Source organism: Prunus avium, chromosome 1, assembly GCF_965620075.1.
Source record: "Prunus avium chromosome 1, drPruAviu1.hap1.1, whole genome shotgun sequence".
NCBI lineage: Eukaryota > Viridiplantae > Streptophyta > Magnoliopsida > Rosales > Rosaceae > Prunus > Prunus avium.
Genome location: NC_142284.1, coordinates 47,177,519 through 47,202,273, shown reverse-complemented (window position 1 = coordinate 47,202,273; position 24,755 = coordinate 47,177,519). Strand labels below are relative to the sequence as shown.

Genomic DNA, 24,755 nt, shown 5'->3' with positions numbered 1-24,755 from the left:
AATAGGATGATCATCAGAAGACAGTCACTAAAGAGTAATCTGTTTTAAAAAAAGGCACTAAATAGCTATCTTGAAATCATTGGGGCTACATATAGAATGACAAATTTCAACCTCATCCCAGATGCACAGGAAGAGAGGATCATTATATTTATATGAGATGTCTTCCACCACTTGGTAACGACTCAAATGAAATAGATCCCATTACCAACTTTTCAAAATTGGGTTGAGGCCATTGAAGAAAAAGCTCATGCCAATTGTCAAAGCAACATATTATAAAACATACATGCATTCCATGACCATGCTAGCTCCAGTAATGCCATATGGATATTAGGACTCCTAATTGAGAGAAACTAAACCTGAATCTCCTGGAAAAAGAACATCTAATGTGTGAAACAAGAACATCCAGGCCATGGTCATCTGCCAACAGCTAGGCATATTAGACATAAATCAGGGACTGGATTGATCAGAGAAATGTCAAACATGTAGTTTTATACCAAAATATATTAGCATCAATATATATGGAGATATAGAGGGCATACCTCTGTGTTCCTCTGAAGAACCAAAAATATTTTTCCCAGCCTAGCAACAACCAAAAAGAGGTGTAATCAGAGAGACTTCAAATAACGAAATCGATAAAAGTGTAGAGATGCTCAACTACCTTCTGATTGTGAGATGTTCATGCAATATATGATAGATGAAACCTGGCATTCCATTGTGCAAATCCCAAACATAATTGAAGCTAAAACTGAATACAGCCTCTGTATACATGCATATTCTTAGATGATAACAGAACATCTATCACAAAATACCTCCACTTATTTTCTGGATGTCCAAGTAATACCCCAATCATATGTGTGCTTTTTAAATTAATCACTACTTTGGAAGTTGGAAAAGACAGGTTGAATTAATAGAGCATACATTATGCATAGACAAGCCTCCCCAGCCAGGTTGAATTATACACTCAGAGAGGACAAAGTTCATAAAGCAGAGATTTCAGCCCAGAAAGGCTGCTAAAATGCAACATGCAACCTTTCTCAATTTAATGGAGAAAAAAAGTGAAGCTAGTTACTTCTGTTAGAATGAAAGAGTAATCATAACATATCAAAGTACTTTGGCTACCATGGAAAAATGTTCTGTATTCTTGTTGCACTAACACAATCCTACACTGTACACATTGGAAAAATTGATTAAAAAAGAGTCAGGAATAATTAGTCTCCTCGTTGAGGATCGCTGAATGAAAAATAGGGTCTCAGGTCTTAAATTTCCAGCCCTATAAATACATCCTCGATGTATGACAAGCCAATTTCTGAGAGCAATCTGCTATCATCTCCATACCACATTGATGCCCGAAACTGAAATGTACAAAGCAACTTGCTTCGAGCTATACTCCCATTTGCACCAAAAAATGGTTACCCCTGTTGCACTGGCCAATTATAAGTGAATTTCAAGAATCCACCAAATTTGATTTGAAAGGCAACAAACCATGCCCTTTCTTCCATTGCACCTTCAAAATCATTAAAAAGCTTATTGGCAGTTTGAATAACAAACCGATTCGATACCATCTGTGCCCCACCACCGCCTGCTTATGCTGTGAATTGATCCAGGAACAACAGAAAGACTTCTGCATGTGTTGTACAGAAGTCCATGCAAAAACACAGGTCAATCATCCCAAAGGACAATCAAGATTTCACAGCGGGCTTCACTGCCATGTGCCTCTCGATCAATTTGTCCACAAATGCACGAATCTGCATATGTTTTAAGGCATTGAAGAAAACTTGGTTAGAAGAAGCCAATGATAAAACATCACAAGATACCATGAAAAGATAATAGCAGCAACATTACTTACAGAAAAAACTTTCTTTGTTTGCCAAATAGTTGATGTACAAAAATTTCAATTAAAATATTAATGTGCCAATGATATTTATTTGTTCTTTTCTCTTCTGGGTGAAGCAACCCAATCTCAGTTGGAAAAGGTTTCAAATCTCAGCCAGGAAATTCACTTTAGTGACAGATAAAGCCCATGTGGATGACTGCTTTAGTCACCAATAGAAATCATTGAAAAAAACTCATTGGATTATATGGATAGACAAATATGATGTTTAACAACAAACTAATGGAAGAGTACCTTGTTTCTGCGCTTGAAATCAAGAAACCCAGAAACAGCCATGGCTTTCTCTGCGTCTGTGGCCTGCTCCATGACCTGAAAATTGAATTCCCTAAAATGTTAAGACTATAAAAATAGAAAGGGGAATAGTTGCAAACAGGAAGGAAAGAGACATAGAAGTGATGGAAAATAACTAACCTTGGTAGCACTTTTCTTCATGATTGACTTGTATCCATCTCTATCTATCTTTTTAGCTTTATAAAGGGGCATAAGCAATGATGCAACATAATCAACAACGGCCTGTTTAATATGGTCTGCTCCCCGATGATGATTTTTTAATGACTCCTTGTTTACAGTAACTTGCGAAACAGAGCTCTCGTTTACTATCCCTTCATGCTTCCAGCTGAGTTTTTTTGAAGTTGTATTTGAATCTTCCTCATCATTTATATACGGTGCTGGATGGAAGAAATCAGGGTCCGCTGCAGCTGCTTGAGATTGCCACATCTCAATGGCATGATAGTCCTTTATCCCGACGCTACCAGCTGTATCAACCCATGCTTTTGTATAAATACTGCTGTCGACAGCAGCACTCTCCCCTGAGTGCTCTCTGAAATTCAATTGACTAGCAGTCTCATTTGGATGGCTCCGCTGGGAGAGGTTATCAACTGACATTCTTGAACTATCAAGATTGACACAAGCAGCGGAGAAATCAACAGACCAGTTCCTAACTTTGCAGTTCCTTGAGTCTATTTCTGATATACAGTCTTGTCTACCCAAATCACCGCCAGACCACTTCCTCCTAAAATCATACTCATCTATTTGAGGGTACTGATCTCTTCGAGCAAACTTATGAAATGAGGGGATCTTAGGAAGCTGAAGCAATGTACTGCTCTTGGCTTCTGAAGATGCATATGCCTACAATGTACAACAATATGTCAACAACTGAATTCCTATGGAACAAAATGCACAAAGAGAAGCGAGAGGTAGAGGGAGAGGAGGGAGGGAAGGGAGAGAGAGAAAGAGAGATTTGCAAATGAGAAAAGCAGTAATATTTCCCACTACATTGCCTAGAGTAGAAAGAGCGACAAACCTCGGCAGCTGCAAGTGCTGCTGCACGGGCTGCTTCAGCGGCAGCAATGGCAGCTCGTTCTGCTTCTGTCATAGCAAAGTCGTTCACCTCTAGCTTAGTATCTGGTCTGCCTGTTGAACCTCGAGACCTTGATGAATTGATTTCCAATTTTGAGGAATTTACTGCTTCAATTTTAATGGCTTTGCCATTCACTTTCTTAACATTTGCATTCAAAGGCAAATGGCTTGCAGTGGATGCTGAATCCTGCAAGCTTCCTTTGTGCTCCAGAGCACCATGAAACGCATGCAGAGGTGGCTTTCCAGAAGATGGATCTCTGATTGGTTTTCTCTTAAATGAATCTACTGCAGCTGCTTGCCTTGACAATTTCAATCCACCATTAGAAGCTTTTTCCTTGCGAAAAACTTCAAGCCACACACTGACCAGCTGACTTGCTATTGCACGTATATCACGGCTAGTATGTACACAAACTTTTTCTTTTACAGTTTTACCTATGCCTGCACCAACAAACAGAGAGATTAACTGACTTTAAAGAAACACAATTTAAACATCACATTCTTCAACAGGAAGAAAAGTTGACAAACATATTTTTATGCAATGATTATTCATATGTATCTGAATTCACATGTGTGTTGTATACAGTACACGTGTATATTATGCATATGCAATTGAAACTTGCAATATATATGATTTTCAGATCTACTTGAACTAGACTCTGCAATTCTACACACGTGAAATGAGCATGCACTAGTTTGACAATGGAAGTACAGATAATTTAAAGCATCCAGTTGAAACAACCTACAACCACCATGGTTCAAAAGCATAAAGAAGCAGAAAATAATTTAACTATTATTTTCAACACACACACACGCATTCAGCTCACTGGGCACACATCTTCATGCACATAGGAAAGCCAGTAGATATATATCCAGAATAAGGAGATGATACCAGACAAGCGCACAGCCAGTAGGTCTGTTGAAACAAGCACAAGGAGCCTAACACAATGCCGCAATAGTTGAGTTCCGGCCTTCCCCATCGAGTCCTGTTATAATTACAAAATTTATATCCTCAGAAAATTTGTCAAAGTAAACAAACATTAGACGCTGTCAACGGCCAAGAAAATATACATGAACATATTTTAAATTCATCTTCATTGAATGATAGATAATACAGTATAAATGCAAAATTACCAGTATCCACGAGTTGAGTGTAGTCAGCCCTCCTTTGGTTCCAGCAACAGACTTCAAGGTTTCAACAGGAAGACTCAACAACTCTTTGACCAGATGCAACCTTCCTTTAGTGGTTTTTGCATTAAAGAACATGTCCTGGAGTAGGGCTTCCCTGTTCTTGTAAAGGACATTGGAAAGTTCCACTGCATCTAGTCTCCTTGTTATGTCCCTAACTTCATCCCTTTCAGAGTCTGACTGTCTCTGTATAGCCTCAATGGCCTCTACTTCTGCTGTGTGATCATTTCCAGTAGTCAGTATGTCAATTATGCGCACTGCCTCCCGAAGTCCACTCATCATTGCACCACCAACAGTGTCAGGATGCTCCTTGCAGGTAGCTTCACCAGCAAAAAATAAGCAGTTCTCAACAGGCTTCCCTAATATATCATAGTCTTCTCCAGAAGCTCCAACAGCAACATATGAGTAGGCACCATAGCTGAAGGGATCCCTACCCCAATCTGTCACAACTGATGCAACAGGGTCAGGTACTGAAGCTTCTCCAAACAATTTGCGAAGAACCACTAATGCATGGTTAACATGATCAGAAGAGCTCAAATTTTGGCCATCAATAGCTGCCTTACCAACCAATAAAGCTATGAGAACAGGAGCCCCAACAGTTTTCCTGATATTCCAGAACATAAAGCACTGTCCCCTCAGGTCTGTTTCCTCAGCAGTAGCTCCAAAGTAATCGACGGAGTCATCCCAAAAGACATCGGGAAATTCCAAAACTACTTTATTAAGAACTCCAAACCCAAGCTGCTGGATGGAAGAATGTTTCCAATGGGGTAATGGTGGAGAAAACTTTATGGTTTCTGCTTTTAAGCACCCAAGAGGTACTGTAATCAAGACAGCATCACCTAAAAAATCATTGCCATTTGATGTGGAAACTTTGACTTTGTTACACTGGTTAGTATTTAATCCAGCATCCTTGATGCCATATGAAATATCAGTAACTACATGATTCAAGTGAATGCAAAGTCCTTCTCCAAGAGACTCGACAACAGTGCTGTAACCCCCTTTAATCATACAATGAGCTCCTCCAAAGCCACCATAAACATCATCTTGGTTCCAGTTGGGGAGAGATACTTCCTTCAGCAGAGCAGCACAACCATATTCCAAGTTAGCAAAATGCCAATCCATAACCCTTCTCTCAAGCGGACTCAAAAGCTCTTGCTCATGCAGTTCTTTTTCTTTAAAACTAGTCCCTGTTTGTGCCATACGACGCCTCTTAAGAGCATATTCTAAACCTTCCTCTAGAGACATTCTCATGGCATGTTCCCCCTCCTGGGCAACAAGCAATACCATGTCATCAAGAAGGCTGTTGAACTCTGCTTCCAAAGCTTCATCCAGATCGGCAGGAACTTTTGCACCAGTTGTAATATCATAAAGAGGGCAATCACTGTTTAATACAGTCAACTCAAGGCCCAACTGAGCGCAAACTAATGAGGAGGGATCTGGTCGTCTTTCAGTTGCCCAATCAGCCTCAACACCAGTTATAATGCTAGCACCAAGATCCACTGGAACTGATAAAGATGACCGGTCTGTATAAACACGACCCCCTATTCTACTCCTAGCTTCCAGTATAGTGACGCAAAAACCCTGGCGTTGCAAGTGGCGTGCAGCAGTTAAGCCAGCAGGACCAGCACCTATGACAATGATTTCCTTTCTGACTTCTGGACCACATTGCGGATTACTATTCCTCACTACATGATCATGTGATGCAGACTGAATACTATGCGATACATTCTTCATCTCTGGAGTAACAACAGGGAGGGCTCCACCACCCAATGCCTCACCAGTTGGATCACTACTTGAAAAATCCATATTGTCTAATCTATTTTGTAGCCTTGCATCACCACTACTGTTTTCCTGGTAAGCAGAATCGCAATCAACATGGTTTGTTGCATTCAATAATGCCAATTCCACATCTGTAACAAGTCCATTGTCATTTGTGGCTCTCCGCGTCACGTTTTCGTTCTCAATTAGAACACCATTCTTCGCATCAACTGAAGTTTTAGAACTCTTAACCTGGCCAATGATAAAGGAAACTCCATCCTCTGAATCAGCAACTGAAACTCCAGAAATTTCCTCGAAATTTTTTTCTCTTAAAATTTTGTAGTCATGTTTAGAACCAGGTTCTGCTTTATCCTTCTCGCGAGCAATTCCAACATTTATATAGCCCTGTCCAAGTTTTGATACATTTAAAAAACGAGACAAGCTGATGCCATATGAAATGCAAGTATAAGAACTAATGAAAAAAAAAAAAAAAAAAAGATTGAGAATACTGATCAATCTTGGCAAGAAATAAGGGTACAAGGGAACATACAAAAAATCCATAGATTACGTTACAAACTTACACTGAGATCAAGAAATGCGTAAATATCCCTAATTAGGGAAGCACGAGGTGGTTCACCAGCACAAGCCGTATCTGTTACCCCACAGTCCGTGAGAGGCAAAATTCGACTAACATCTTTACTCCACAGAGCAAGGATCTGATTCCTGTATTGCACCAAGCAATATATTACCGAACTACATAGAGCTTATCAAGGCAGACAATTAAACCACAGGAAATTAATTTGGGATCTCCATTGAAAAATGGATGAGAGTTTCATTCAAATAGAATAGAAGACCATAACTCAAAAAATTGGACAAGATCACTTAAAGAAGGAACAAATCTGAAGCAACTGCCAATAATGCAAAAAAAAAAAAAAATGCAGCATCAAAATTTTAAAAGAAAAATCAGACCCTCTAAGGGTGTAACAGAAAACCAAAAGATTTAAATATTAGCAAGAGTTTCAAAGCAAAATAAAAAAAAAAGTAGCAGCTACCATTAGTGTCTAGTAAGCATACAACTCAAATGACACACCCGGTGTTATTTTACAGGAGGGTCTCAGAATTAATAACTAACCTGCATTCCAAATAGTCTTGAATCCCACCTCTGCGCTTCAAGATCTCCTTGAACTTGATCTTCTCAACAGGACCAACTGCATGAGCTTTAAGACCAGCAGACACTGCTGCAGCCTCACCACTTTCAGCCTCTGTACCAATACTTGAAGAGGAATCAAACTTCACTCTTGTTCTAAATGAATTGTCACTATCCAGACCTTGATCATTTATCAAGACCTCCCAATCAGCATCCCCCTCATAAGCCATGTCTCCATGCCTACGCTTTCTAACATTGCGCACTACACGCTGGACAGCTGATAGCTTAGTGTCTTTGTTTTCGACATCAGGTAGAGATACTGTGTCTTCTGGGCAACTCTCATTTTCATATGTACATAGAGGCGGAGAGGCTCCATCAGCTTCTTCATCAATGATGAGATACTCATGATTTGGACCATTTCTCTCTTTGGATGCTTCATCAGAGGATAGATCTTGACGTATAGCAGAGCTGCCCTTCTGGATGGGAGCAGTAGATTTGTTTGAATGGACACAGGTTTCAAAGGATTCCTCTTGGTGATTCAACTGGTTAGCATAGCCAAGTTTTAGGGCTCTACTAGAAGTGATATCAAGTGAAGATAACCGACTATCAGCTATTACAGCCTTTTCCTCTGACAAAGAATGTGAAGCAAGGCCTGGCTCCTCAGTGCAAGAAATTAGACCATTACAAATACTGCGAGTTTCTTCCATCTTCAGTGTGCCGGAAGCAAAGCTACACAACGGATGTTGAGTATGCTGGGAAAAGTTTTGACATCGATCAGAATCAAGCTCATCTTCCATCTTCACATGGAATGCCAAGGAATTCTGTGGTAGATGTGATGAGGACACCAAGTGTTTGTCCTCGGACATATCCAAAACATCCTTCGACTCAATGGAGAAGGCATCAGTAAAACCTCCTTTGGAGTCACGATCACCAACCCCATGCATATCTTCCATCTGTTTTGGATAAGGAATCGAATTACACCTTTCTACATCATACTTCGGCAGAGTGCTTAAGTCTACCATAGAGCAGCGCTTCAATCCGTCCTCAAAAGTTTGTGTTTTATGTGTCAAATGTTTGCTGTCTCCATCATTAACTTTATCAGAGTTGCACGGCCCCTCCTGAAAATTTGAACCATAAGGATCCACTATGGCTTCATTGTTCATCACAGGCATGGTGTTCCCTGTAACACCTTCCGAACTAGGGTTCAACCCATCCTCCAAAACCTGAGAACCATTATTTTCTTTAGGACTCGAAGAGGTACGAGACTTCTTAGTAAAACCAGATTGTGCCTTCCGGAAAATTGCTGATAATGAATCTTCTGGATGATGATCCAAAGAGCTATTAGAACCTTCCCCAGATCCCCGAGACTCAGAAACCTTGGGTCTCTTTCCCTTTCCCTTAAGCTTGTTTTCTACCTCTATATCGATAGTCACATCAGATCCATCATCAACCATGACCGGACCTTTCTCTAGCACCATTGACACTGATTTTTCATCCAACCCCCCATCCTCCACTGGCCCATTAGAGGACCGGTCCAAAGACTGTACAACATCCCTTCCCCTAATAGTTCCAGCCCCAGAATCTTTCTTAGGACCCTTCAACTTCTTCCTCAAACTTGCCAAGGTATCATCCAGCCCCCCCAAATCCTCTTCTTCGTCCTCAACCTTCTTGCTCCTTTCGCTGCCACCCTCTAACCGTGGCTTAACCTTCTTAGGGTTTCGCTGCCTCTTCAACTTCAACAGTGACCCAATTGGCTCATCATCATCTGAATTAATATTAGCCTCGATTAACTTAGATCTTCGCTTAAATCCAGACTTCTTCTCGTCTCCGTCCATTTTGTTAACCGTAGCTTTCAAGAGAATACAGTCTTCCGTAACCCTAGCCCAGCTTCAGTGCCCGAATCGGGGAAACCAATCATCACCTTCCACTTCTCTATTCTCAAAAAATTAAAGCTCATGTTTCGCATGCACTCTCCTCAAGCAATTCAACTACAATAGCGAAAATTTGAAACCACGCCTAGAAATCCCAATACCCATCAAATCGCAGATATTCACAAATATGATGCCAAATCAAATCCTTGATAAGTTTCTGCCAATTAGTACGCTCTTATCCACCTTCTGTCAATGGCTTGTCTCTACTTTAAGTCCTTAATCGATAAAATCTAACATTGAAAAAAAAAAATGGAAAAGGAATTAAAAAGACAAAATCTACCTAGGGTTTTTAATATAGATACTAAGCCCTAATGAGACGAAGGGAGATGGGTTGGGGATGTCAGACCTGTGCGCGCTGAAGCTCCAGCACGGTGGCGTTAATGGATTTGTCGAAGAGTGTGTGGTGCGCACGTTAGCTTCTCGCCGTAGAACTGGGAAGGTCGGCTCTATAAAGTGCGCCGCGGGAGAAATTAAAAATTGTGAAATAAAAGGAAATATAAATTATAGAAAAGAAAAAAGTATTGACGAAGGCTTTTTCGCGACACGATTTGTACGTGCGAGCGACGAAACTTTTGGAAATAAGAAGAGACTACGGAGAATGCGCTTGGAATGGAACCACTAAAAACGTTTCATATAAATTCGACTACTACTTTGGGTTTTTTTTTTTTTTTTTTTTTAATAAGAGAAAGAAGAGCTATAAACAAAAACCACGAGTACATGCAGGCCCCAACAGGTCAAAAAAGAAAGGAATCGAACAGTTCAGAGGCAGCCCCGCCTCCCAAAGCTTGGAAGGATTTAGCCCATGCCCCAAACTAGCAATAGCATCAGCTATAAAATTTGCCTCACGGAAAACATGACTAAAGAGCAGGAGTCATAAAAGGAGCTGATAAGCGTAATATCTTTAATCAAGAGGTTGATACTCCACGGGGCCACAACTTTCCTATTAACGCAGTCGATGATAAGTTTAGAATCTCCTTCAGCAAGAATTTTACGCCATCCTCTATGAGCCGCATAGGCAAAGCCATCACGCAAAGCAATACACTCCGCAAACAGAAATGGTATTCTCACCAATGTTTTTAGCCCCAGCCAATAAAATATGACCATGACCATCAAAATTCAATTTAACCCATCCACTTTTAAGGGGGGGGGGGGGGGGGGGGGTGGGGGGGTTGTTCCACTTAATATGCATATGATAATTAAGCCTCTCCACCTTCTTGCAATTCTGCTGCCAATAGTCTAAACCAATCTGCCTCGCCACATTAAAAACATGAGCCGCATAGGCAAAGCCATCACGCAAAGCAATATACTCCGCAAACAGAAATGGTATTCTCACCAATGTTTTTAGCCCCAGCCAATAAAATATGACCATCAAAATTCAATTTAACCCATCCACTTTTATTGGGGGGGGGGGGGGGGGGTGTTCCACTTAATATGCATATGATAATTAAGCCTCTCCACCTTCTTGCAATTCTGCTGCCAATAGTCTAAACCAATCTGCCTCGCCACATTAAAAACACAAATAGGATGAGGCTTGATATCTTTAAAGATCAGATTATTCCTTGCTTCCCAAATCTGCCAGCACAACAGAAAAGTTTTGAAAAGACTATCAGGGCTTCTAGAGGTGGGAGTAGAAGGTAGTGAACCCAACTAGGTGAGGAAGTCAAAATTTGGAGAAGTGATCCTAGTTGCCAGGCTAGTACAGCTCCAAACACTTTGAGCAAATTGACATGTTGCAAAGAGATGAGAAATAGATTTCCCTGTGAGCATTACAAAAAGGACACTCAAGATTAATCAAGGGAAGGAAGCAATGTAAATGACTCTGGACTTGAAGTCTTTCTATATTCATGTTAAATTTTAACACGCAAGCAATGATTTGCATATAAATAATTTGAGTTATATTTAAAATCCTCATAAAAGAAAGGGGGTTATCTTTGATTTTTTTTATTTTAGTAAATTACTAAGGTATGGAAAATATTTTCCGAAAGCCATAGACGGTACTTAAGTTATAAATCTCTACTATTATCAAACCATGTTGAAATTTCACCACCACCCAAAAAATTGGACAATGACATCTTTCAAACAAAACAAAAAATCAATAACTAATGTGAAATTTATATTTAAAGTTCACAAGGGTATTATGGTAAAAAAAAATCGCTCATAATTAAGAGATAACCCCATTGTGCAGATTCATGTATTAGTTTGGATCAATATGTCATTAAACTAAGTCTTGTGTTCGAAACCTTCATTCCTATTCATTCATGGTTATATGTATACATTGGCGTAATACCAACTCATACGAGTTCCCGATCATTAATTATATAGTTTAGGATCAATAAGCCCTAATTATATGGTCCCGACACTTTTGGATCAATAATACTTCAATCATTAATTATTATACATTTTTTAAAATTTATACAAAAATTCATTTATTCTCATGTACGCTTTTACCTATTTAGCCAGAAGTACAAAAATTTTACTGTATTTTTTATGGCTTCAACTCCCCTCATTGATTTTATAAGTCTTTTTTTTATACAAGAGATATTCGAGGGAGGGAGATTCGGACACATGACCTTTTTTTTTTTTTTTTTATAATCAAAGTGAGATAACTTCATTGAAACAACAATGTCATAGTATAAAAGGGAAAACTGGACTTTAGTAATGTAACAAGTGTGGCCTCATTAAAAACTTGCCTTTAAAAACCCCCAAATGGTGGAAAATTTGGTCAAGGAAAAAGAGTACCACTACATCACAGTCAATAGAAATTAATTAAGAAAATAATTTGTCATTGGCAAAAACATCAGAAATCCATAAAGAACCGTCCTCTAACCACACTTGGAAGCCCTGAGAGAGAAGCACTTGCTTAGCCAATAGATGAGCAACCTAGTTACATTCCCAAGGAGCAAATTGACAAGAAATATGAGCAAAATGACTAAAAAGGCCCATGACTTCATATACTAAAGCACCCTCCACCGACAAGCTTTGCCCATAAGTTTGAAGATTCATAATAATCTCCTTTGCATCCATTTCCAAAATGACAGAACGATGTCCCAATTGACTTGCAATCTGTAATCCCAAAATTGCTGCATAAAGTTCAGTAGCTTTAGGAGAAAACATGCCATGAAGACCTTTATAGGCAGCCATCATTAAATCACCCATATTATCCCGTATTACAACTCCCAAACCCCTAAAGCCAAACAGCAAATTGACAGCACCATCAACATTTATCTTCACAAAATTACCAGTAGGTGGAGACCAATGCCTTGTATGAAATGATAAATGCTCTTAACTACTTCAGCTATAAAATATAAAAAATTATCGTCCTTTTTTATTAGGCATGGATCCAATTAAGGACATTGCTTGGCTCCTGATACATTAGGAGCCTTTCCTCCTCCACATGCGATGTGGCCTCTTTACAAAAAGACACCTGTTTTTTATTTTATTTTATTTTTTTTGGGGCGCCCCCCAACTCTTTTATACCAAGCCCTTTTAACTCAGGTCACTCTCTTCTCTCAGAAAGACTTCCAGCGACGTAAACCTCTGACCATCGACTACGTAAATCTCCGATCATCGATAACGTAAATTTCAGGCGAACTTCTCTCACAGTTTGATTAATTCTTCTGGGATGGTTAGTCCAACAACAATGTCTCCCTTTCTTAATTTTAGAATTTTAGTTTTCATAATTCCTATACATGGCAGATTCTTCATATTTGGGGTTTTTTTTCTTGACCACTTTCGATGAGTGGGTTTCTTATGTTTATATGGTTTATCAAAGCAGTGTACTTGTAATGAACTTATGTTGATAAATATATAAAAACATCTATTTGATTGGTAACATAATCTTCTCTTTTCTCCTTGTAAGCTAACCATGCTTTTAATTTGGGTGAAATAAATGGTTATAAGTTGCAGCCAACTTGTTTGAAGAAATGTCTAAACCAAGTTGTGATCTTTTTTTCATTTTGTTTTTGTGGTTTCTATTTTCTTAAATGATTTTAATTTCTATATATGATCCAGTAGTTCTAATTTTTAGTGGCAATATTGTAGGTGGATGGAGATTCAAGAGTGTCCAAGACTAAGCAATATGTTATCCAGTGAATCAACATTTTTTTTTATAGAAAATTTGGCATAAGTCCAATTATGAGGAGAGATGTTGGGTGTAATCCAAGCAGAAATTGTTGTTGATACAAGTCCTTTGACTTTTGCGCCACATAAGATTACATGCCTATTTCAATTTATTGATATTTACTTCTTTTTTTTTTAATTTTTATTTTTTGTTCCAGTTATGCACCTAAAACATAAATAAGGTAAATTATGAATTCCTAAAACTGGTAAGTTATTGATTTGTAGGATATTAATTATCATATTTGATTTGAATTTAATTGCAAATCTATTTATTGAATTCTGAAATTTTCCCAAGGTATACCGACATCAAAATTTGTAATAAGAGTTCATAAAAACTTCATACCTTAACAATAGGTAAGGTACCTATGCATACACCTCGTATGCAATATGCAGGTAATTAAACCTATAAATTACCTTTGGTCCAGGTAATTAAATTCATAAATTACCTATAGTCTAGGTAGTTATACCCTCTAGCCCAGCTAATTGAACTCATATAATATATTGGTATGGATCTTTAAACTCAACTGAGATAAAAATCCATACAAAATTTCTTTGGAGAAAAAAAAAAAAAAAACACTAATACATGGAAGACATGTAACTACTATAAAAATCGCAATAGACGACAGTAATCCACCGTCGTGTATCGGGTTTTTCAACCGTCGTGAAATCGACCGACATCTATTGATGCATAAAACCACGACGGTAAATCCCCGTCGTCTATTATTTGTAAAGACGACGCTTTTACTCAAAACCGTCGTCTATTATATGTAAAGACGACGGTTTTTTTAAAAGAACTGTCGTCTATTATATGTAAATACGACAGTTTTTGTTAAAACCGTCGTTAATTGTAGGCAAAATACGACGATTTTATTTAAAACCGTCTTTAATTGTATAGAAAAATGACGGTTTTTTGTTAAAAAGCATTGTTGATTGTATATAAAGACGACATTATTGTGTTAAAAAAGGTCGTTGATTATATTTACAGACGACGATTTTTCCAATAAAACCATCGTTTCATTATCTTTAAATCTGTCTTCTAATGCGTTCCCAAGCTGTTACATTTAGGTTTTTGTTTCCTATGATTCTATACAACGATTTTAACTAGAAAACCAATTATAATGCTTTATTAAAGAATATATATGCTCAAAAATTATTTCTTTCATAAAACTTGAAAATTCAATAGTTATTACATAGTCAACAAATCTTTGCTCTATTACATAATACTTCCTACATACTTCTTGAGACTATTTCCTCAGCCCCCTTCCCTTGCACTGGCACCTTCACACTGATTAGCATCTGTCATGCTAAATCCAAACATTAGCAACATTTTTTTTTCTTCAGATGACCACAAATACAAAAACCATTTAATGAAACCGTTTAGACAGATTGGCAGAAAAAGGAAATCCCTTTAGATACCATCTTTATAGTTCTAATATGCCATTGTTGCAAAGACAAAAGAGCGTAACAAGAGAGAGAGAGAGAGAGAGAGAGAGAGACTAAAAAATCTAGCATGGGATATGAGACTGACTCTACATCGCACACAGAGCTCTTTTAATCAGACAAGTCAATTGGTTTTGTCTGCAAAAAACCATCATTAGGTGAGCAAGAGTATAGGTGCAATTCAAGAAATCGAGTTCGTTAATTAAGTAAACCAAAGAGTATGATACATCATACGAGAAAAAAATATGCCATAACAGTAATTGTTTCTGTAGCAAGGTGGAAGAGAAAAACAAAATGGATGAAACAATGCAATCAAAGAAACCAAAAAGAAAGAGAACCAGAGTGGATGTCACTATACTTAAAAACAATCATATACAAGCAACCAAAAAGATACATCATATGCCATGTACTCATCCCTATATATTATATTCCAAAGATCTGTCTCTGTATCTTTGCAGTCCAAAGCCAAATCAATTGCGAGGAAGATCTGTAAAAGTTTAAAAAGAAATAAAAAGAAAGAGGATTTTGAGCATACAACCAAAAGATGCTGGCTATATATATATATATATATATATATTTTCCATATAAAACCAAAGGGTCGTACCTTACTACTCAGAAGAAACAAGGGTCCTTGAACTAATCTTAGACTCCCTGTGTTGCAAGGAATACATAGCAAATCCATGTCCTTGGAAAGATAAAATCATTCCACACTCGAGGCATACAAACCATAGGACAAAAACAAACGACAGTAACACAAGAATATGATTTAGATTTTTCTTCTCATTGGCAAGTAGCAAGCCCCAGCAGATAACCTCTTACTAATCCTCCTATCATAGTCTTTTTATTATCTCGTTTCAACATTAGACATAAGCAAGAGCAACTACCTTCTAATTACTTCAATTTATAATCTCAGTTTATTTAAATGGAGCAAAATAAATCCACAAAAATCAGTAATTGATCTTACCTTCGGAACTCCTCACCAAAGAGACATCAAACATATGTAAGACTGCAGCAGAAACCAAAAGACATATTAAGAAACAAAAATCAAAGCTAAAAATCGTAGCAATTTGCTTTCTTTCACAAAGAAGATAATGATATAATCTAGGAAATTGACATATAATTCCCTTGCATCAAAACTTACAAATCATTCACCAGAAATAAATTTGAAGACATAAAAAGAGGAAAAGAAAGTTAGAGAGAGAGAAAGAAACAGAGGAAAAGAAAGTTAGAGAGAGAGAAAGAAACAGAGGAAGAGATATATGAAGAATCCCCAAAAATATTCATCAGATCTAAATCCAATTAAACAACAAACCCATATACAAATTTCATACTTTTCCTTCATTTTCCCAGCATCCAGACAAACCAAAACAACATAGGACAACAACAAATTACTCCCAGAATTCACCCAATTTATATTATCTTACTTTTCCCAGTACCTAAAGAGACCCAAATAAGTAAAATTTGGACAAAAAATCACCAATAACACAGAAGGAAAAAAAAACCCAAACACAAGCATCTCATATAAAATTACACCTGAGCTTAGCTTGAGTCTAGCAGATACCTCAGTCATGGTGGCGAAGTTGAGGTTCTGAAGCCGATGCGAGACAACCAAAAGTTAAGACAGAAATTATAAACTTGGTTTTCGTATAAGAACCCTTGAGTAAAGTCGCAGTGGAGCAGACGACAGACAAATGAAGAGAAAGAGCTATATGACGACGAAGTTGGGTTGTTGATTTCAACGGAGGAGTCTCTCTTGGAGATCTTCTTAGGGGTTCGCGTGGTCCTCAGAGTCACCGTCCGACGCATGATGACGGCCAGCTCTGTAACGACGACCGCAGAATTTAAGCGGCCACTCTAGGTCAAGGGCGAGAGTTGAGGGAGGGAGCGAGATGAGGAAGATTTAGAGAGACAAGTGTTTCAGAGAATGTTTAAGAGAGTTTAGAGAGGGTGAGAGTTGAGGGAGGGAATGTTTTCGATCTTGGGGGGAAATTTGAAATTTTTTAGGTCGACGCTAAACTCACTCAGTCCAGCGTGTTTTGAAAAGACGACGTTTGCTCACTCTCAAGCAGCCTAACGTGTTTTAAAAGACGACATTTGTAATTCACAACCGTCGTGTTTTGAAAATTGAGACAGCCCAACTCGATTTTAGTGGTGTATAAGGTGACATATCACGACGGTTTTGTAAACCCTGCCTTCTTTTAAAATACGACGACGGTTTTAAGTTATACCGTCGTCTATTTTGTGTCGTGGTTGTATGATTTTGTAGTAGTCATATGTATATAAATATGAACCTCTAGAAAAAACTGCTCAAGAAAACTCAAGAAAAAAACACTTACCTGTAAGGCAGGTACATATATACCTGTATGTATTAACATTATTTACCTGTATGTCAGGTACATAATTTAATGTGGGTGCTTGTTTGATCGATTGATATAATATGTGAGTCTTTACTTTTTATTGGTTAAATTGTATTTTATCTATATATTAGGAATATTATTAAGGAAAAAAAATTCAAAATTCAAAATTTGGAATTCAATTTCAAGGAAATAATGCATTAAATTTAGATTTTCAATGTGTTTTCTTTATTTACCTTAAAGGGTAAAATCGACACAACAAAAAAGTAATAAATGTCAAAGGACCTACATCTAAAATAAAAAACACGAGAACTAGACCCAATGACAGCTAATCGTTTTGGACCTAGATCTAAGAACCCCTTTTTTTTTTTCCTTGGAACAAGTTGGATGCATACAACCAATTTACTTTAGCAAAAGATATGAAAACCAGTTAGCTTGTAAGGAGAGGAGAAAATTATATAACAAATTAAATTCCTTTTATTTATTTATCAACGTAAGTTTATAAGCAAGGGCATGGGAGTTTAAAGTAGTTGGAGTTTGCTGTTGATGAGGCTTGAGTTAAGCTAAAACCAGCCAACAAGACTTGGGTTAGAGTCTTAGAGAGGTGAAAGAAACAAAAAACAAAAATAAAAACAAACAGGTGTCTTTTTGTAAAGTGACCACGTGGTACGTGGAGGAGGAAAGGCTCCTGATGTATCAGGAGCCAAGCAATGTCCTCCAATTAATGGGCTTTTCCAAATAGGCTGTGTTAATCATAGAGCCGACATGTCAGTTCTCCAAACAGTCCTAAGTTGTCACCTTACAAAACAGATCCAAATAGTCATATTTTGGGCCCAAAAACTAAACAGCCCATTACATGTAATATCGTTGTAAACATATTAAAAAAACAAATGCAAAAGAGGAGCTTGATCAAAACAAAAAACCAAAAGAGAAGAAACCCCTTTCAACCCCGTCGGGTCGTGTACTCAGCCCCTCCCTCGAGCACCTCCCTCTAGTGCTATAGCTACAGTCCGTGACTCTGTGTCTGTGACTGCGCATTGCTTATTGAAGAAGCAGGTCCAATGAGCAAACAGAGACCGCCACCGGACCCAGTGGCTGTGCTGAGAGGTCACCGCGCCTCTGTCATGGACCTCTGTTTTCATCCATCCCAACCTCTCCTATGCACCGGGTACCAGTTCAATATACTTATTCTCCAGCTTACCCCCTTCTTCTACTATTTCATCTTTAATATTATTACCAATTTGATCAAATCAAGTACCTTTTTCTTCGTTTTAGTTCCGCAGACGGCGAGTTGCGGATTTGGGACACTATCCAGCATCGGACTATATTATCAGCAGGGTACTTCATATACACACTGTAATTTCTTTTATTATAATTAATGAGTTGGTGTTTGTTGTTTGGAAATAGAAAATAAATAAAAAATTGCAGGGTGCATAATGCGGCACAGGGGATTGCTTCTGTTGCTTGTAGTTCTTCAATTGGAGCCAATAAAGTGATCAGGTGTCTGTTTTAAAAAAAAACTTTTTCCTATTTTTAATTCATTTATTGGCTATGGGTTTTTTACTAAAGTTGGAATTTGAAAATGTTGGTGTATGTAGCCAGGGTAGGGATGGAACAGTGAAGTGTTGGGATATTGAAGATGGAGGTCTGTCCAGGTTCTCAGCTAATTAGCTATTAGATATTTTTGTGACCCACATTATATTTTAGCTAATTAGCTCATCAATCTTGCACTTTGATATCATCTTGGCAGGACACCTTCTGTTACAATCAAGACAAACTCTTACCACTTTTGTAAACTTTCCTTGGTGAAGAGACCTCATTCTAGTTCTACGCGAGTTTACGGGACTACACATAATGACATTGATGAAACAAGGGTTAGGGAGAATGCTGATGCGGATACTCTAGACGATAGCAGAGAAAAGTTTCAAGAGTATCTGCCTGAGCAGTCCAGCACATTTGAAGGTTTGTTGAAATTGATGTTCTGACCAGAAAAGTTGTACATTCACTTTAGCTACTTTCTCTCAGGTGACAAGGGACTTAGATATATCTATTAGGGAAGATTCTCCAATAAGTATTTTATGTTAAGGAATGGTTACATATTTATAATCTCGACCGTTGGATTACATTTATGTTGCATATTAAATCTACCAAAATGAATGCAATCCAACGTCCTAGATTAGAAATATGTAACCAATCCTTAACTTAAATACTTATTGGAGAATCTCCCATCTATTAGTATTTGAGTTCGTATACTAGTTTCTTGTAGTTTATACCCTTGATGTTGTCTTTTTTGCTTTGAGGTAATTTAAAAACTAGAATAATGATAGACAAAATTTTTGAAACAGAAAATACTCAAGTTGAGGGATCGAAATATGTCGCTGTAGCAGGGGAGCAGCCTTCTGAGGTCTATATGCAACCTTGATTAAGTTTACTTTTGTTTTCATTTTTAAAGTTCCCAATTGCTCATTATATTCATCGGTTGATTTGCAAAGGTTGAGATTTGGGATCTTAATACTGCAGAAAGGTTTGCACGGCTACCTCAAAGCTGCGTTGCTGGTTCCTCAGGTATATCTACCACACAGAGAGGTAAGTTTCTGATTCCTGAATTTAGTTGTGCTTCAGTTATAGACTATGTTGTTTGGACTATCTCTTTTCTTCCATCCATTCCGGTCATTTTCATCTACTTTTAACATATGGACTTTGTTTCTTGACAGGAATGTGCATGGCGGTTCAAGCATTCTCACCATCCAAATCACAGGGATTCCTAAATGTCTTGGTTGGGTAAATTCCTCTTTTCTTATTCTCTTCTCATTTTCTACATCTTATGAAACTGAGTACCTTATCAATTTAGTATCTCCGCGAGCTTAGTTGCTCCAGAGGTATTTGCCCCAAATAGTATACAAAGGTACATTAGTCTATGCTAATGACAAGATTTGTACTAATTGATATCTTGGATTGAGATGTTTGGTGCACCCATATTCGCAAATTTAATAATCATTGAAGCAGGATTATTCTCAAGTGGGTTTCGGGAATTGAAATTCGAGGCCAAAATTTTGTGATTTTTCCTCAGTTTGGCTTGTGTTTTGTGATTTTTGTTTCTTTATTCTACGTGGTACAGTTATGAGGATGGTTCCATGCTTTGGTGGGATATTAGAAATCCAGGGGTTCCATTGACCTCGGTCAATTTTCATTCAGAGCCAGGTGTGGGACATAGAATCTGACGAATCCCCATGCGTTTTTCCTCCTCATTTTCCCTTTGAAATAAGGCATGTTCTTCATGTTATCTGCAGTTCTAAGTCTATGCGTTGATGGGTCATGCAATGGTGGTGTCTCAGGAGCCGCAGATGACAAAGTTGTGCTGTACAGTTTGGATCATTCCATGGTAACGTATGCATGTTCATAAGTTTGTAGTACTAGATGTGTTACAAGCTCCCTGCCTCTGACCATTAGAGGCAGTTCCTAGATGTTTAAGTTGAACTAACAGACAAATGAAAATGTTAACTTTCACATGCCAATCTTTAACTGGAGGCTGTATGCCAAATAAAATATAAATAGTGTTCGCCATATGTTTGTAGTGTTTTTCCTTGATCTAATAGTTATTATTTCAAAATTAATTGCCTTTAATATTTAAGCAGAAAGCTATCAATTATATGAAGAATTGGTGTGAAAGTAACTGACTAGTTACAGCAGGCAACTGAGTCGAATATATATTCTTTGTTGGCTGTTTGTTGTTTCGGTATACACTAATAGAAAAACTAACTCTTATTTCATATCTCTTTTTCTTCGATGTTGTGCTTTCTAACCTAGGGTACATGTGTGATCAAGAAAGAAATTAGTTTGGAACGACCTGGCATATCGAGCACTTCTATTCGACCTGATGGTAAAATTTTTGCAACAGCTGGCTGGGACCACAGGTTGGGAATCTTGTAGTTCATTCATAATTGTTAGTCTTAATTTACAAAGACAAAAGCTGATCTGCATTCTTGTGTCTTTTCTTTTTGCCCCTTTTTCGTTTTACCTATTGATGGCAGAGTGAGAGTATATAACTATCGCAAAGGCAATGCTCTGGCGATATTGAAGTATCACCATGCAACGGTATAGTGTTCCTATTGGCATAAGATATAAATCCAAAGATTCTCATTCTCGGCATTTTTGCATTCATTTCTCTAATTTGAGTTACTAGGTGTTGGAGAAAAGAAGTGTAGTCAGCGGGTACATAGCCTACTATATATGACTAAGGTGTCTAATTAGAGCTGCTTCATCTTTCTGAGGGCCTGATTATTTGCAATTTTCCTTTCTATTTTTTGTTTTGTTTTTGGCAGTGTAATGCTGTTTCTTATTCACCCGATTGCAAGCAAATGGCATCTGCATCAGAAGATACGACGGTGGCACTGTGGGAACTTTATCCTCCTCGAACTTGAAATGATATGGTGGTCCTGAAGTGGAAATGAGTTTGTGTTCCCTATAATGTAATAGAAGAGCATCAATAATCAGTATCATTACCGTTTGTGTGCGTAAGTTTAGATTAAATTCATTTAAATTATGGATTATTGCCTCTTTGGGAAAAAGATAAGATGTTAGACCTTCAATTTAGCAATAAGATAAGATGTTACTCGCCTACAAGAACCCTGTGCTGGGATGAAATATGTGTTCTCCTTCTGTAATTTTCTGTTGTTTCAGACAGCCTAAGAAAAAATCGACATTTTGGACTTTTATGTAATTTGATGGCTGCCTGCAGGTTTGCAATTGAAAAACAGAGCCAAACTCGCACCCTTTCAGACGCAAAAGAAAGGGCCAAGTCGCGTTGATTTGATTTGGACATTTAGTTTGGCGGCAATCATCCAATCCAATAGCATCGAATAGAGGTGCCACATTCTTAGCCTCTGATCTACAAAGCAATGATTGGCTTGGCTATGCTGAAGAGGAGGTTTATAAATTATTGCTTCACAGCTCTCAATTTGATCTCTTACTTCGCACAAGAAAAAGAGGACCCATTGTTGACTATACCAGTTAGTCTTGAAATATTTTTCAATAGCAGCAGCCGGGGAAAGAAGTTGCACATAGATTCTGAATTTTTCATAACCAGCTTTCTTTACTTCCTCTTCTTGATCTCTTTAGGGACTGACCCTAAAGTTCAATTTCTACCTCTAGATTAGGCTTCCATTTTTCCAAATTGTCGGTCGGCTTTGCTGCAATGTTTATGTAATAATATTACCAACTCCCTCGTGATTATTACTAATTAAGCCATTGTATATTTTTTAATGTAAGCGATAGTCTAAATTATTCTAAGTTATTCTAATTTATATAGAGGATATTCAAACTTGAGTGCATGAGCGTGCAACATGGGTCGTCCTTTGGGGTTATGGGCTCATAATAACTGAACTTCCGAAATCTGAACCATGTGATTTTCTATTTTTGGGTACAAAACTCATGTGGTTCTCAGATAATATGTGCCTAAGCCCTTGCCCTCTTTCACAAGGCACCCAAAAGTTTAAAATCGGCTTCGAATCCTTCCACACGAGCGTGGCCTTGTTTTGATTAGTTAATGCTGTATATCTCTGCTAGCTGGTTTTGTTGCTTTGTAACATCGTAGAAGAACAGATGGTCTGCCTGAAAAAACTTTTCCCGGTTTGTTTTGGTAAGCAGTCAGTTGCATTATTGATGTTGCTTGGGTGATGATGAGGTCGTCATTCATTACCATGTGCTATTCAATATCATTATCTTGTTTTCAGGTAAATGATTGAAAATCCGATTTCGTTTTCATGGCCCAAATATAATAAAATTTTCAATCATCATTTCCCTTCTGGATCAGAATATTCTATATTGCGTTGCGTGTATAGCTTATTGTTTTGACAAAGGGTTTAGGGATGATTAATTTGGAGAACCAACTAACTAATGTGGATAAGCTATACATAATTAGAAATTACAAGATAATTAATTAGGAAGTAGCCATCAAGAAGTAAACTAGAACTATCGCCGGACGCTTTTGACCTTAGTGGTAAGACATTTTCTTTACAACCAGCTTCCTAAAGTTGGACTCTCGTACGTAGTCCTCATTTTTCCTTAAACCTTAAGATTTTTCTTGAAGGAGAAAGAAAATGAAAATGCTTCTAGTATTTGAGTTTAACAGTGATTAAATTTAAAGGTCTTTTTAGAAACAGCGAGTCAGAGAAACTCCATATAGGAACAAGTCATATTTCAAATTAGATACGCCAGGAAGATAAGACGTCTGGAACCTGCTTTTGTTATATAATTAATGTTAATTACTCCATCAAGTTGAACCGTGTTGCTTGGGTGGAAAATAGAGTGCCTACCTAACTATTTTCTAGCTAATCTCAAAAACCCTGCTTATAACCTTTCTGATCTTCAAAGCGAAAGCAAAGTGAACCAATTACAAGAGGAAAAGGAAAACCAGAAATGTTGACTTTTATTAATAGATCATTTGAAGTTGAGCTGTGAGAGAATTGGATGTCTGTGGATGATGGTTTTCAAAATGGGTTAAATGCCAATGTTGGAAACGTTTTCTAGGGAAGGTTTTAAACAGCAGATGTTTGTCTTGTCTCCTGCTGGTGAACCAGAAATGGGTTAAATGCCTCTGGTTCATGAATCAAAGGTTTGACTATAACTTGTATAATTTGGTAGCTAACAAGCAGGCATGGCGGCTAATATTCATTCTTTCAGGTTCATGAATTAATCGTTGTGTTGATAAATTAATTAATTAATTAATTTAGTCCTTGGAATTAATATATATATAACAAAGACCAATAAGAAAGAATGATCAGCAACAAAATAAAAATAAAAATAAAAAGGAGGGAAGGAAACTTCAACGATACCCAAACTGAGAATATTCAGACACAGAATACTTCAAATATAACGTGCAGTTTTCTTATTTTACTTGTCCCAACCAATTTGAGTTATTTATTGCGATAATAAGATCACGAAAATTCTAAGTATAGTCCACTTCACCAAAAAAAATTCTAAGTATAGTGATTGAAAGAATGTGTCCACCAACCGCATCAAACTAGTACTGATTGACTCGTTTTAATTGTAACATTAATACAAAAAAAATTGGATCCTGTCTTTTTCTAATTGAACCAATCCATTCGACGCAAACATGGATAAACATTGTCCTCTTTTTTAAAAAAATAAATCAGAAAACTTTCGTATATCAGAAGCTCAACATGTACAGAGATGATGCATGCTGTGTTTAAAGAGAAAAACAATTTGTGCAGAATCTGTTTCTTTACAGTTTGTCATGTCTGTAGCACCGAAAGAGATTAAACTGATTCGAACCAACGTATACCTTTGTAGCTAGCATGCAGCTAGCTTTTGAATCATATACACCTCCTCCACCCTAAAAATAAATTATTTCGATTTCTTCGTAGACAAGATTTGATGCTGTAATGAGTCGAATTCATCAAAGTCATTTGTTCATCATGTCTTAGTAGTAATTAGGTCAGAAAACTACTTTTTACATATATAGGTATTTCTTTTTGAATTATAAGTTAAAGCTTGCCGTCAGTTATTTGTCTTGCCTCATTGCGAAAAAGAGTAGCGTCCGCCTCCACATA

At 37.5% G+C, this 24,755-nt stretch overlaps 2 protein-coding genes and 1 long non-coding RNA gene across 8 annotated transcripts; 1 reads left to right on the top strand and 2 right to left on the bottom strand.

Moving 5' to 3' along the window:
• Window positions 1–1,038: 1,038 nt before the first annotated feature.
• Window positions 1,039–9,868, bottom strand: LDL3 (LSD1-like 3). 2 transcript variants are annotated; one of them, XM_021975825.2, is made up of 9 exons: window positions 9,618–9,868; window positions 7,326–9,501; window positions 6,775–6,916; window positions 4,382–6,598; window positions 4,140–4,233; window positions 3,195–3,688; window positions 2,303–3,019; window positions 2,126–2,200; window positions 1,039–1,745 (listed from the first exon to the last, which is right to left on the bottom strand). In XM_021975825.2, the coding sequence occupies exons 2-9, from the start codon at window positions 9,173–9,175 to the stop codon at window positions 1,680–1,682; spliced, it is 5,655 nt and encodes a 1,884-aa protein (XP_021831517.2). In that variant the 5' UTR covers window positions 9,176–9,501; window positions 9,618–9,868; the 3' UTR covers window positions 1,039–1,679. The 2 variants fall into 2 exon arrangements, with proteins under 2 accessions (XP_021831517.2, XP_088111895.1); XM_088255769.1 differs by having other exon boundaries at window positions 7,326–9,868.
• Window positions 9,869–15,063: 5,195 nt separating this feature from the next.
• Window positions 15,064–17,046, bottom strand: LOC110765191 (uncharacterized). Of its 2 annotated transcripts, XR_015836366.1 has the most exons (3): window positions 16,392–17,009; window positions 15,435–15,836; window positions 15,064–15,317 (listed from the first exon to the last, which is right to left on the bottom strand). It is a non-coding gene; the product is annotated as an uncharacterized LOC110765191 (long non-coding RNA). The 2 variants fall into 2 exon arrangements; XR_015836365.1 differs by having other exon boundaries at window positions 15,064–15,836; window positions 16,392–17,046.
• Window positions 17,047–18,092: 1,046 nt separating this feature from the next.
• Window positions 18,093–22,451, top strand: EMB2757 (Transducin/WD40 repeat-like superfamily protein). Of its 4 annotated transcripts, none has more exons than XR_002528834.2 (14): window positions 18,093–18,352; window positions 18,460–18,540; window positions 18,613–18,684; window positions 18,783–18,839; window positions 18,935–19,146; window positions 19,530–19,588; window positions 19,677–19,770; window positions 19,899–19,965; window positions 20,303–20,385; window positions 20,475–20,566; window positions 20,992–21,098; window positions 21,216–21,279; window positions 21,507–21,694; window positions 21,923–22,451. XR_002528834.2 is itself a non-coding variant. In XM_021975351.2 (13 exons), exons 1-13 carry the CDS (start codon window positions 18,246–18,248, stop codon window positions 21,603–21,605), a joined length of 1,176 nt encoding a protein of 391 aa, XP_021831043.2. In that variant the 5' UTR covers window positions 18,093–18,245; the 3' UTR covers window positions 21,606–21,894. The 4 variants fall into 4 exon arrangements, 2 of the variants coding, with proteins under 2 accessions (XP_021831043.2, XP_021831041.2); XR_002528833.2 differs by having other exon boundaries at window positions 21,507–21,698; XM_021975351.2 differs by lacking the exon at window positions 21,923–22,451 and having other exon boundaries at window positions 18,460–18,522; window positions 21,507–21,894.
• Window positions 22,452–24,755: the final 2,304 nt, after the last annotated feature.

Excerpts from the sequence above, each read along its gene's own strand:
- LDL3 (XM_088255769.1), bottom strand. The coding sequence starts at position 9,175 with ATGGACGGAGACGAGAAGAAGTCTGGATTTAAGCGAAGATCTAAGTTA. Across the intron at positions 6,917-7,325 it reads CAAGACTATTTGGAATGCAG|GAATCAGATCCTTGCTCTGT; the intron begins GTTAGTTATTAA and ends GGTGCAATACAG. Across the intron at positions 3,020-3,194 it reads CAGCACTTGCAGCTGCCGAG|GCATATGCATCTTCAGAAGC; the intron begins GTTTGTCGCTCT and ends TGTACATTGTAG.
- EMB2757 (XM_021975349.2), top strand. The coding sequence starts at position 18,246 with ATGAGCAAACAGAGACCGCCACCGGACCCAGTGGCTGTGCTGAGAGGT. Across the intron at positions 19,771-19,898 it reads TATATCTACCACACAGAGAG|GAATGTGCATGGCGGTTCAA; the intron begins GTAAGTTTCTGA and ends GTTTCTTGACAG. Across the intron at positions 20,386-20,474 it reads CAATTTTCATTCAGAGCCAG|TTCTAAGTCTATGCGTTGAT; the intron begins GTGTGGGACATA and ends TGTTATCTGCAG.